Source organism: Colossoma macropomum, unplaced genomic scaffold (genome assembly GCF_904425465.1).
Source record: "Colossoma macropomum unplaced genomic scaffold, Colossoma_macropomum, whole genome shotgun sequence".
NCBI classification, from domain to species: Eukaryota; Metazoa; Chordata; class Actinopteri; order Characiformes; family Serrasalmidae; genus Colossoma; species Colossoma macropomum.
In genome coordinates, this window is record NW_023494787.1 from 49,390,543 (window position 1) to 49,404,097 (window position 13,555).

Consider the following 13,555-nt stretch of genomic DNA (forward strand, 5'->3'; position numbering starts at 1 on the left):
CTGTTCATGTTGGAGGGGTGCATGAAGGGCAAAATAGTCCAAAAGACCTTTTTTTCAGATTAACCCCTATTTCACAGTTATCAACCTCATCAACACATTCAGAAGACGTGTAGGTTCACTGGTGGTTTTGGATGGTAAATAAAATGGCTATATTTGTGTTGACCCCTGGTTCCTGTCACCACCACAAAAAGTCAGTAAACCATTTCATATATACCATATATAATGACTGTTTACATCTCAACTAATACATTTTGGTGGACTTGTCCTTTAATAAACCTTCTAGCTGTATGTCATTTCATATGAACCACTCTGAATGACTGTTTACATACATTTCTGGTGGACTTGTCCTTTAACAAGCATATGTTCTAGTGTGTCATCATTTAGAATAATGTGTCAATATTATTGAATATCACTGAAAACACGTTTGAGCTGGTCTTCACTTTAGAGTGGTCATTTTTTCATCATATTTATTAAAATTCCTGCTGGTTCCCACAAAGCAGTGCTGCATTCTTGCCTATGTTTGTGAATCAGCTCTGTTGTGCTGTTGCTCGTATCTGCGCTACTTTCTTGTGCTCTTATTTAGGCCAGGCAGTGACAGTGTATCTGAAAGACAGAGGGCCAATCCAATAATGTCCTACACATTCCTGTCCCTTGTTCTCGGGCTGCGTTGATTGCTTCCTCTTTCTTTAGTGCATGTGTACCTTTGAAATGCTCGCAGAGCCCACAGACAAAGGGACACTCGACCTTTGACCTGAGGGCAAAAGAAGGCCTAATCTGAAGGTAGCATCGTTGGTTGGCTTTGTCTTATCCCAGACGGGGGATGAATGCAGCTTTGGACACTGAGGGTCACCCCCTCCCAATGCATCTGCCTGTTCTTTGCCAATCTGTTTGTGTGAAAGAGACTCTATGGGCCGCTGTCTATTCACACGACCAGGCCACCCAGGGAACGTGGCACTAAGTGTCTGTTGACCCCTCTTTCACCTCTACTAAACACGGCAACTATCTCCCTTTGGTCTCAGATACAGAAAGGTACGCATTACAGGAGTTATACAAGTTACCCTTTTATACCGGTAACATGCAGACCCCCCTCTGTGGGCTTCAGTATCATTCAGAGTTACTGTAGCTTTAGCTCCATCAGTAACAGACTGAACGCCACTGGGTCTGTTAGACTACACAGTAAAATATGTTTCATTATTTCAGCCTAAAAATGTATTAAAAAGCAGTTTAACCCCTTAACAATCCAGGTTTATTTCATATAAAGGCTTATTATTCAGTAACTACAAGGACTTCAATGCAAACTAATGGAGCTATTCTCAGGTTATAGAAGTGTGTAATAAACCGTGGCCTGTTAGGGAGCTAACTGGTTTGTATTTGAGTCAAATTCATGAAGAGCAGTCATGTTGCAGCAATGCCCATCTGATATTAATGACATTACTGTGCAAAGGTTTGTGTGCCCCAGTCAAATTTGAACATTTTGGAAAAAAAAAAAATACATAAAATGCCTGTGCAAAAGTTATGGCATATTTTATTGATTTACTTGTTTAACCTGTAACTTGACCAGGGGTTTTAAAACTTTTGCATACATCTGTACACTCACTGGCCACTTTATTAGGTACAACCACTTTGTATCTGCTTTCATCGTCCATTTTATCAGCTCCACCTACCATATCGGTTCTCACTGTAGTTACAATTACAGACTGTAGTCCATCTGTTTCTCTGTTAGCCTTTACGTCTCTTATCAATGGTCAGGACCACCATAGGACCACCACTAAGCAGGTATTGTTTCGATGGTGGATCTTTCTTAGCACTGCAGTGTTTTTCAGCACCGTAACCACTCACTGTCCGGTTGGTCCACTTTGTAGATGTAGTGTATGTATCTTTAACATGTATCTGTTACTGCACAGTTTATGTTGTAGCACTTACAGATGACCGGTGCAGATCTAGCAGGGCGGAAATTGTGGCATCCTATGACAGCGCCATGTTTAAAGTCACTGAGTTCATCAGTATGACCCATTCTACAGTGTTTGTCTATGGAGATTGCAAGGTTATAAGTTTGGTTATATACACCTGCTAGCAATGAGTGTGGCTGAAACACCTGAGCACATTAATTAGGAGGGGTGTCCACATACTTTGGCTATGCAATGTAAATGATAAATGTACCTGATAAAGTAGACAGTGAGTAGTTTAAGTACTTGGTTTATTGGGTTCATTTTGAGTTAAACTAAGGATGAAAAACTCTCCAATTTGACTGAATACAGGACGTCTCACATTTTATTTGATTATTTTACCTTTTACTAATATGTATGTTGTGTATTTGTGTACATACTTGAGTCTAATTTCATTTTTGTATATTTAGGTACTACAAGGGGGCTACGCACCGTAAGATTGGCACTCACCTTCACACCTGTGTAAATGTGATGTGACAATAAACGTGATTTGTGATTTTAACCAGAGGGGCTGTAAAAGTAAAAGCAGTAAAAGCAATACATCATTTTTACTTTTGAAAATAACCTGAGACTTTAATTTTGCCCAAATCAATTATTATTATTATTATTATTATTATTATTATTATTATTATCATCATCATCATCATCATCATCTATTCAAACAATGCAAAATCAATGCAGTTCACCACCTACACTAATACATATCTTGCACCCCTAGTTAACACTGAGTGTGTTTACATGCACTCAATAATCCAATAACTGCAGAAAATCAGATTTTGTCAGTAATCTGATCAACACGTATACATGCACTTGAGTAATCAGATAATGGGAAAACTCCAGGTCTACATGAGTCAGACAGTAATCAGATTTCTGCTTTGCAACCAGCCAATAAACTCACAGAAGAAGACGTGACGAAAATGTAACGTAAAACTCAAACTTCATGACGTGGCTTTTTTTTAAACATTGAGCCACTTTACCTGAAAATATGAACAAACATCATTTAGAAGATGAAGAATATTTAAATCCTTTATTTTGTGTTTGGTTTCAGTGCCGCTCCAAAAGTGTTTTGCTGCGTCTTGCGACATCCACCGTCTGATCTCGCGCATGCGCAGACAGAGAAATCGGAAAGAAATCAGAATAAGAGTTCACATGCACTGAGAAATCTGATTAAGCTAAAATCCAGCCTCTTTATCAGATTTCTTAATAGATTTCTAGATCGGAGTATGGTGTTTACATGACCTTTTTAGTAATCGGATAACTGCAGAAATCCGATTATGATCGGATTATTGAGTGCATGTAAACACACTCTCTGACATCTACTACACCAAACTGACCACTCCAAATTCATATTTACATGTTGCTGTGTTTTATTAGAAGAATAAAACTTTCACATGGTTCTCATTTGGCCACAGTATTTACAGACTGCAGGGAACATTGAAAAAGCCAAGTTCTGCACTGAGGTAGCGACACAGTCAGTCAGCTCTACAACAGCAAAAGGTATAAAATACAAAGTTACACCTGTGTAAGTGAGAGCAGCAATAATTTAACAGAACAGCATATAAATTACAATTAATCTGTACAATCATACTGTACATGTTATTTACAGACTGATCCACAGAGAGAGCTTTTAGCATTTTGACAGGCGAGAATCTTTTTTAGTGAAACTAAATGCATGAAGTGACGGGAGCATCTCTCCTTTTATCTCCGTGCAGATGCAGGAAGACGGCGGCTGTTATAATGGCACAAATGCACATTATAGACTGAACGCTTAAGCGTGTGGTTTCAAGAGTGAATCACATTAGGATTGGAAGACTTGTGCAACAGTTAAGTGAGTAACACTTTATTTTGGGTGGACATTAATGCCCTTATTATGCCCTAATTAAGCCTTTTCAAGGCAATAGCTTCTAATTAACTGGCTGGCATTTACTACTTTATTATTCCAGAGCACCTTCTGCCTGATATTGACCAGAAGCACCATTAATTAGCACAGTTCATGCAGATTCCATGATCATACAGTACTCTACAGTACAGTACAGTAAGTCACCCTTCATTTATTCAAAATCCAGTCAAAACGGCCTTTGTGTATAAACTATTCATTTTTCAGGAGATATTTCTGAGAAGATTAGATAGAAAATAATCCACTTGCATAAATAAGGAGAAAGTCAAAGGAAAATAAGTGAGGAAACAGGAGTTTCCAAAACTGGAACTCAAAAAAATGATGAAAAGCTACAGAGAAAATGTGCCTCCTAACAACCACCTGGAAGACCTGGTAGACACCAAAACTGTCCCCATCAGATAAAACAGCACTTAAGCTTTCATCTTTGAGAGAGAGGAGAAAATCAAGCTCCACTGTTGCTTCAGGGGCTGGATTCATGAAAGAGAATGAAGAAAGAAAATATACTTAAATGTTTTAAAAGAGAAATTGTTATTCTTCCAGTAACGTCTTAAGAATTCTTAATCCTCTATTGCACAGTGTTGCCATATGGCAACAATTACCTTAGCTAAATTGTACTAAAAAGCTGTAATATAAAATCTGTGTTTTCCCATTTAATTGTGGAAAAAGAGTCTTTTACTTTGAAAGGACAAATACTTTATGACATCACACGACCAGGAATTCTGATCATGATGTTATTATTCCCATACATTCCAAATACTAATTGAAACTGTATTAATTTCCAGTATTTGTAAATATTGGGTAGTACATTTCACTAAGTGGGATTTGTCTGGACTTGTTTTCAATAAAAGGATGTGTTTTGAGAAAAATTAGATTTTATGGTGCTTTTTTTATTTTATGGTGATATGGTATGATTGTGCACTGTTGCCATATGGCAACAATTTACCAAATACCCCACTTTAAGATTTTTTTTTTTCAAATATTTCCATTATTTAAGCAAATTCAAATAACAAAAACACATTAAAGCTTTTTTATCATGTGTAAGTAATAATTCATGCAATAGAGGGTTGAGAACTTCTTAAGATTTTTTTTCTTAACTCATTTTAAGAACAAGTGGAGGTCTTGAAAACATTGGACCTCATTCTGCAGTTTGTTCTTAAATGTGTTCTTGAGAAAGGCCCTAAGAAAAAGTCTACGTCAGATTCATGTCGTGTTCTTAAAGCGCAGAACTGTTCTCACCTTTGTGCTCTTGAGTGAGTGTAGATTCTGTTCTTACCTAAGAACAAATCCCAGATAAGAAAACACTGGTGAATGTTAGGATCTTCGTATAAACTGCCCAAGTGGGTTTAAAGAAATACATTTTTAAATTGCTCTTAAAATGTCCATTGTTTTTAAATGTTGTCTTAAACTTTACAGAGCCTCAAACTTGTCTTAGGCTGTAAGATTTGACAACATTCAATCTAAATCAGTTATCAAACTTGGACGCTGCCTCTTCTACTCTCGCCCATCCTCGTCTCTTGCTTTCTGTCATCACCCCACAATTACTATGTTTTCTAAGGAGGTTTTTCTCCAGTTGGCTGTTTCTTCCACCATCACCTCTAGTTCTTGTTTGCTAAAATGTTTGAAATACTTGGTTTGATGTTTTGCCTCCATTTTGTACCTCTGAGCGAATAAATAACCAAAATAACTAAATAACCAAAAAAAACAAAAAAACAAAAAAACGGTTAAATCTAATGTTATTCATGGTAAGCTGTAAAATGCAACATAGCATACATAAGAAAACATTGATGATTTTCTTAAGAGAATATTTGAGAACTTCTTAAGCTTTTTTTTTCAAGAATTGCATTTGAGAACATTCTTATGAACTTCTTTGACTTTAAAACCTTCGCAAAGTTTTTCTTAAGAAAGTTTTTGTGAGCCCAGATCTGAAATAATCCACATCCATCCTTCCACTGTGAGAAGACGACTCAGCGCTGTGGGTCTGAAAGGATGTGTAGCTGTTGAGAAGAACCTCACTGAGAAAAGGAGACGGACACATCAAACAAAGAAGCTGAACAATGGACTGACCACCCCAGAGTCCAGACCACAACATCATGGGATTGTATGGGAAATGAACGGAAGCTGTGATAAAGGCACACTGAACACTGAGAAATCAGTGTAATTTAAATTTGTTAATGTTTTTCCTTTTTTCCTGACACTGAAAAATGAATAACTAATTCTTAATGGCCGTTTTAACTGGACATTAGTGGTTGCGGACTTTTGCTCAGTAACACCATCATAGGTGTAAATGTTAACTCCCTAAATGGCCAGAGACCACCGGCAGGCCCAAAGCTTTATTACACACGTCTATAACCTAAGAATAGCTCAGCCAGTTTGCACTGAAGTCCCTGTAGTTACTGAATAATAAGGCTTAGTAGGTAATCAGCCTGAGATTTTAAGGGGTTTTATTTAGAGCTAACTGGCTTGCTAAGCCTTAATAAGTGCATAACAAGGGCAATATAAGGTACCTAAAGTAAAGTGTTACAGAAGAGCATCCAAGAGTCCATACGAGTCCTTAACTGTCAGAAAGACCACCGGTCACCTGCATCCGCATGACTCCACCACCATGTCCTCATACTGTTTATACACCACGTTATTCCCAGCATCTATATACAGGATGCTGATGGGGCTGAGTTTGGACGGCACGCAGCAGCTGGGGGGCATGTTGCTGGGGTTCATGGAGTTCATCAGAGTCTGGATGATGGCGTGGTTGGTGGGCTCCAGGTGGGATCTAAGGGGAAAGTCGCAGATGCCCTCGCAGTGGTACGCCTCGTAATCCAAGGGGGCTATGATCCAGTCGTCCCAGCCCAGCTCCCTGAAATTCACATGCAGGGGCTTCTTGCTGCACCTGGACTTGGATTTCCTGCCGTGCCTCTTGCCGTGACGGTTCTTCTGCGCGTTTCTCCGCTTCCGCCGAGGTTTCGAGCGAGGAGCTTTCTCCTTTCCCACCCGCTCAGGCCCCCACAGCTTAATCTTCTCCCGTTTCTCATAGAAAAGGCTCTGCCTCTTCTTTGACCTGGTGAACACCACCAGGATGGCTTTCTTCTGCTGCGGGCGAGCGTGTCGGTGAAACCCGAGATGCTGCAGGTCCACGTCCCTCTCAGGGTTGTCGAGGGTGGCCTTGAGCTCCAGGCAGAAGTACTTCCCCTGTGAGTGGAGGTGACGCTCAGCAAAAATGTCCCACACATCTAGAACCTCCCATCGCGGTTTGTGAGAGTTCTCCAGATCCAAAGTTCTGGAGTCCAGCAGTTTGTGGGACTGGCAGGACAGGAGCTGAAGCTCCACAGTTCCAGTTTCAGACGCCTGGAAGCTTCCAGAGACTTTTGTGTAGATTCTCAGCTCGGCGCCCAGCAGCTCCGCTTTATCGGAGAGGGTCGAGACATCAAACAAATACTTCTGTTTCCATAGCGGGGAGGTCGAGGGGTCATCTGAGGGAGAAAGTGGAGATGTTTAGGCTCATGAATGCAGCAGTTTCACTTTTTTAGGTAGACTTCACTCAGTCTGCAGCACTGATTTGTTTAAACTTGACCGCAACTAGTAATTAAATTCATATTCACACTTAAAAATGATGGTTCTTCAAGGGTTCTTTAGTAAAGAAAATTGTTCTATATAGAAACATGAACACTCAAAGCACCCTTTGCATGATTGAAGTGTTCTTCTATTGAAACAAGCTATGATATTGTAACAATAGAAGAACCATTTTTGGTGCTATAACGAGCCCTTTTCAAAAATGTTCCATGAGTCTGAAGAACCCTTTCATGATGCAAAGAGCCCTTAAATAGTGGACAGCGTTCTTTGATTGTACATGGTTCTATATAGAAAGTTTTTCTTTATTGAAAAACCATTGAGGAACCATTATTTTTAACTGTGCAGGCCTGCTTACATTCATATACTCATCAGTAAGTACCTGACTAACATGTACTAAAGTAAGTTTCCTCACAAATATATTTGAGTAGAAGTACTAGAGGTAGTTAGACCAGCTTAAAGCGTCCTAAAGCTAAGAACCTTTGTTACTCAGATTAATTAATGACTCGAGCAGAAGGAAAAAGAGCACAAAAAACTTCAGTAAATATATCGCAGGTCTGCAGGGGAACTTTTTAGTCCAACTTTTTAGTCCATTCCTTTTAGTCCATTCAGCTTTCAGAACAGAATGTGAAGTTTTTTTTTGACTCTATTTTTCTCTTTTTTGGACCTTTTTGGTCTAAAATAAAAAGTGACAGTGAAGCAGCCCAAGAGCTGAACCAACACAAGAGAATCAAATTAAAACCCACACAGAGATTTAGAAACTAAATACTAATGACTAAAATGGAACTGAGGAAAACGTTGATTGGATCACATATTGTGAGCGTGAGGATTAAATATAGACATAGTGTGATTTGGTTTTATGAGAACGACCCATTATTCTAATTAAGTATAATTAGATAAAAGGTTTTATTTTCCGACAGTGACACTATATACGTTATTATTACACAGAGTGTGATGCAAAGTTCAAATTACATGTTTTGTTGATTTTCTAAGTGAAAAGTTCCTCTACAGGGAATATGACACTTTTCTGCACATTTTCTGGAAATATGCTGGAAAATAATGAAACAAAAAATATAAAATATGCCGTAAGTTTTGCACAGGCCACAGTTTCTATGAAACTCAGTAAATAAACAGTATTTCTCTGTTGAAATGTACAGAAGTGTCTTCTCTGTAGAGGGTGTGTTAACTTACATTTTACATAGAAAATCAACAAAGCATGTAGTTTAACCAGGGGCATCCAAACACTGCATACAATATACACATATATACTCCATATATTTAAGTACCTATATGTAATAATATGTCTCATATGTAATACATATTTCACCACTTTTGGAAAACAAAACAAAGCACTGTTTCTCCATTTCTGACCATTTTAGCCTATTTTTACAGAGTTTAAAATGTCAGCTGCCCTTTGGAAAATATGATAAAATGTTATGATGAATGGACCAAAAGAAAAGCTCAGAAATGAATCAGAAAAAAAATCTTGCTACTTCTATTCAAGGTTGATAAGGTATTTTTTACTCTCTCCAGTAAAGTTACTCTTCAGGAGATGTGATGTGTTGTGAGTGCCTAAATGTAATAGTGTGTACTGTGTGTATAATATATTGCCAATGTCCAAAAGAAGAAATGTGTCTTAATTTTTTTCTATTTTGTTTATACGTTATTTGGACACAGCAGCCGTGCTTTACATTGTGTGAATGTTTTGTGACGAACAGACCAATAGAAATGCTCTGAGGGTACCTTAAATATATGAAATATAAAATATCTTCATATTCATTTGTGTTATATGTTAAGAACATTTTTACCTCCTTCTGTAAGGTTAGTATTTTGGAGATATGTTTTATATATATTATATATATGTATGTATAGTCAATTTTTCTGCATCATTTCAACACACCAGCTGCCCTTTACACTGTGTGAAAATATCATGATGAATGGACCAATAGAAATGCTCTAAATCTCTTTATATTAACTTACATTGAAAGGTAAGTGTTTTTGCCTTCTCAGCCTAAAGCTACTATTTTAGAGATGATTGTTTTTTTTGGGACAGTGACTATATATATACACACACTGTTAGAAATAAAGGTTCTGTTCAGGTACATTTTTCATTCGTCAAGGTACAAACAGTGTAAATGTTCCCTCAAAAGGTTCTACAGTGGTTTTAAGGTCTGATTGTGAACCTTAAATAAGTTTTCCAGGTGAAAAGTTTGTATTTGTACCTTTTCATAACCGAATGTTTTAAACAGAACAGTGAAATAAAGTTCTGGAGACGAGACGGGGTGTGTGGAGTCAGTACAGCTTAGAACATATCATTTCAGTGGATTATGGTTCAGTTATGTTCCCTGACTAAAGGTACTGAGATATATATAAGAAATGTCCCCCTCCGACAGTGAAGGTCCTGCATGTGTTTTGTATTTCTAGAAGTTTTTGAAAAGTATAAGGGGGCTTTTAAGCTTTGCATGAAAGTGTAAATCATAAGATCCCACAACAACAAAACTTCAGATCTCCAGAAAGGCAACTTTACAGGAGGAGGAAGAACTGCTGAACTTTTAATGAAAGTTAATGGAGAAAATATTTATTCCAAATAATTTGGGAGCATGTCTGTTGTTCTGATCATCCATGAAATTTTGATACAATATAAAGAGCAGGCGTTGATTTCAGATTACGTAAAAAATATGGAAAATGACAAAAAAGTGGAGATATGAGGTTTAGTCCTAACAGCGATTACATATTTCCATATATTTCAAAACGTGTCAGGATGGTATTGCATTTCTCTATACGTTTGATACATAAGTAAACATGAAAAAATGTACACTATTATATATATTTCATCTACATATGTGCATATTTCAATATATTGATGCACATATTAAATAATGGCACAATTACACATATATTTTAATACATGTTCATATTAATGCTCTTCCAAAAAAGTGATAAAGCAGGTAATATTCTGATGATGTCACTCACCTTGCCCCTGATCCACAAAGCTGGTGATGGTGTTGGCGGCCTTGGAGGAGCGGAAGAAGCTCGCGTTGAGCCCCAGCTTCTCCGCAGCTGAGAAGGTCTTGTAGATGGACAGCATGTAGTCGTGAGGTTCCACCGAGTGCCAGCGCTTCCTCCGGGCTGAGGCTGGAGCTGGAAGCCCATCTCTGACACGGTTCCTGCCTTTGGGACCAGCAGGGAGGAGAAGCTGGGCTGCTGGAGAGCCTTTTGGATCCACGGACGCAGAGTGGACACAGCTCAGGAGAAAAGCAAAAGCCGTGCACAGGCTCGCCGCGCGCATAGTGGGAAACCAGTAAATTTAACAGGAGCGAGAAGTTTGAGGAGGGAGAGCTGAGCTCTTAGGAGACCTGCAGAACTTAGGAGAGCTTTGCTGAGGAGGTCCTAACCCCCCTCCTCCCCTTATATACTCCCACTCAGCCTGCAGCGTGGAGCTGGACCTGTGAGAGTCCTCTTACATCATCAGGCTGACCTGGACTGCTCCATCCTCCCTCTGCTCACCTCACAACCTCACTCTGACAACCTGGCTTTAAATATAGGTGTACAGAACAGATAGACGGTACTGTAAAATTAAAACGTAAAAACAGCACCAATCCGTCCTGTTTCTCCATATGAGATGAGTTTCAGTGTAACAGTGATTCATCAGGAACATCTGGACCTTTCATGAGCAAGAAGCTTCAGTGTAAGAACCGAACTCTGTGGTTTCTCGCGACCTCTAGTGGTCAGCAGACAGAAATGCACTGGGCAAAATCAGTGGAGAAGAAAAACTCAAACCTGAAATGAACCTTTTTTACCTGGTTAGTTCATATGATCAATTTAACCCCTCAGCATTCCAGGCTTATTACATACTAAGGCTTATTATTCATTAACTACAGGTACTTCAGAGCACACTAACGGAGCTTTGTTTGAGTTATAGCAGTGTGTAATAATACTCTGGCTTGGAAGGGGTTAAAGAGCAGTTCCACTGACTGTTCACAATCTCTGCATAATTAAGCGGTTCAGATGTAAACTGAGTGATTCAGAGTGGTTTGGTGTGAAATGGTTCATTGTAGAGACTCAGATGTCTTTACAGTGGTGGTGATAGGAACCAGGGGTCGCCATGACTACAACACAGATATAGACATTTTATTTACTATCCAAAACCAGTCAGGTGAATTGGAGATACTAAATTGCCCCTCGGTGTGAGTGTGTCTGTCCTGTGATGGACTGGTGACCTGTCCAGGGTGTTTCCTGCCTTCTGCCCAGTGAGCACTGCCCCCCCGCCCATGATCCAGAATGATAAATGGCTTAGATAATGTGTGTGCTTCTAATATATTCTTAATATATTTTGTTATTCTGATTTAATTTAATAAGTCTATGTAAGACCGCTGAAGAATTTGTGTAACTATGTACATCTTTTATTCATTTGCTGCAGTTCTGATTTCTGATTTTTGATTCTGGTACCAGAGAGCGGGGAAAATAAAATGAATTGATGATATGTTTCACCACCCCCTTCCACCCTCACTCATCATGGAGAGAAAAGGCTCAGCTAGCTCAAAAACCCCCCATAACTCACAAACACCTCACGATGCTGAAGGAGAAAAGATTACGATTTCTATTTTTACATTGACATTAAAGGACCCATTTAAAGAAAGTTCGTTTTCCTTGCTTTTTAGCATGAAATTAATTAAAAGATTGAAATATTAATGTAATACTTAACCATATTAAAGTTTTAGGACAAGCCTTGCACTCCCCAGTCTATAAACGGAAGTTAAGCCTTAAAAAAAAGGCTTAATATATACTAGTAATTTTTTATCCAGCTCCAAATCATCATGTTTCACCACAACTCGTGTGCGCATCAGTCTTATCGTCATCAAGGGCTCACTGACTCCTCAGACTCCAGTGCTATAGCTATAGACTATAACAGTACTGAAGAGAGAGAGAGAGAGAGAGAGAGAGAGAGAGAGAGAGAGAGAGAGAGAGAGAGAAAGAAAGAAAGAAAGAAAGAAAGAAAGAAAGGAGAGAGAGAGAGAGAGAGAGAAAGAAAGAAAGAAAGAAAGAAAGAAAGAGAGAGAGAGAGAGAGAGAGAGAGAGAGAGAGAGAGAGAGAGAGAGAGAGAAAGAAAGAAAGAAAGAAAGAAAGAGAGAGAGAAAGAAAGAAAGAGAGAGAGAGAGAGAGAGAGAGAGAGAGAGAGAGAGAGAGAGAGAGAGAGAGAGAGAGAGAGAGAGAGAGAGAGTGTAGGAGCGAGCATGTGAGGCACCTACCTCTGACAAGAGAGAAAATGCGCTAGCAAACGAGACTTTCATTAAAAAGGGGAAATCTAGTACATTAAAACTCACTCACTGAAAAACAAACTTGAGCCTGATATGAAAAATCGGCCCAAAATCCAGTATTTTATTGGGTCAATCAGCCTTGGGTCGGGTAGCACAACTGTAAAATGTTACCCAGGTACAATGGTTTGTTTTAGTGTATCAGTGAAATATCATAAAAACATAACCTGTTTCTCTGTTAGTAGACATTAGAGAGGAGGCGTGTAGAGGAGATGATTGATGTGGAGAGGAAAGGTGAAGAGGTCTTTAATGACAGTATTACTCCATTACAGGCAGTGTTTTCACTTGTCTTTTCTTTTTTTATGATTTTGTTTACAAGAGATGTCGATGATCAATGCTCAATTTCGTACAGATTTGTTGATGTCTAGAACCTTACACTAAAGGTTTAGGACACCCTAAAACACACCTACAGTGAATTGGGCTGAGCCCTGGCTCTTTAAACGCCCAGTCAACGCCCCTGAATTTACATGCACCCGCCTATTCAGCCCACAGCAGTTTAGTGGTGCCCATTTATGCTGAAGTTATAAGGAGTGCTTCAGGCTGGACAGTCATTCAGAACAGCTCATTTACATACATCAGCTTTAAAGACAGCAACAAAAGCAGCCCATTTAATTCTAAGGGATAAAAAGAGGCTGGAAAATGCTCATGTAGAAGTTAATTATGGTCATTTTTGATACACAAAACCATATAAATGTCACATGTTGACAACCGAGAGGCAAAAAATAAAATGTAAAAAACGCTGAATGTTCCTCAAAGGCCATGAACATTCAGACTCCACTTAGTTGTATGTTGTTTTATAACATGAACACACATTGTAGATGAAGACACACTGATGT

At 38.8% G+C, this 13,555-nt stretch overlaps 1 protein-coding gene across 1 annotated transcript; it reads right to left on the minus strand.

The window, feature by feature from the left end:
* Positions 1 to 6,417: 6,417 nt before the first annotated feature.
* Positions 6,418 to 10,693, minus strand: gdf6b (growth differentiation factor 6b). The gene is made up of 2 exons (XM_036565569.1): positions 10,378 to 10,693; positions 6,418 to 7,307 (listed from the first exon to the last, which is right to left on the minus strand). Exons 1-2 carry the CDS (start codon positions 10,691 to 10,693, stop codon positions 6,418 to 6,420), a joined length of 1,206 nt encoding a protein of 401 aa, XP_036421462.1.
* Positions 10,694 to 13,555: the final 2,862 nt, after the last annotated feature.

Excerpts from the sequence above, each read along its gene's own strand:
- gdf6b (XM_036565569.1), bottom strand. The coding sequence starts at position 10,693 with ATGCGCGCGGCGAGCCTGTGCACGGCTTTTGCTTTTCTCCTGAGCTGT. Across the intron at positions 7,308-10,377 it reads CTTTGTGGATCAGGGGCAAG|ATGACCCCTCGACCTCCCCG; the intron begins GTGAGTGACATC and ends TTTCTCCCTCAG.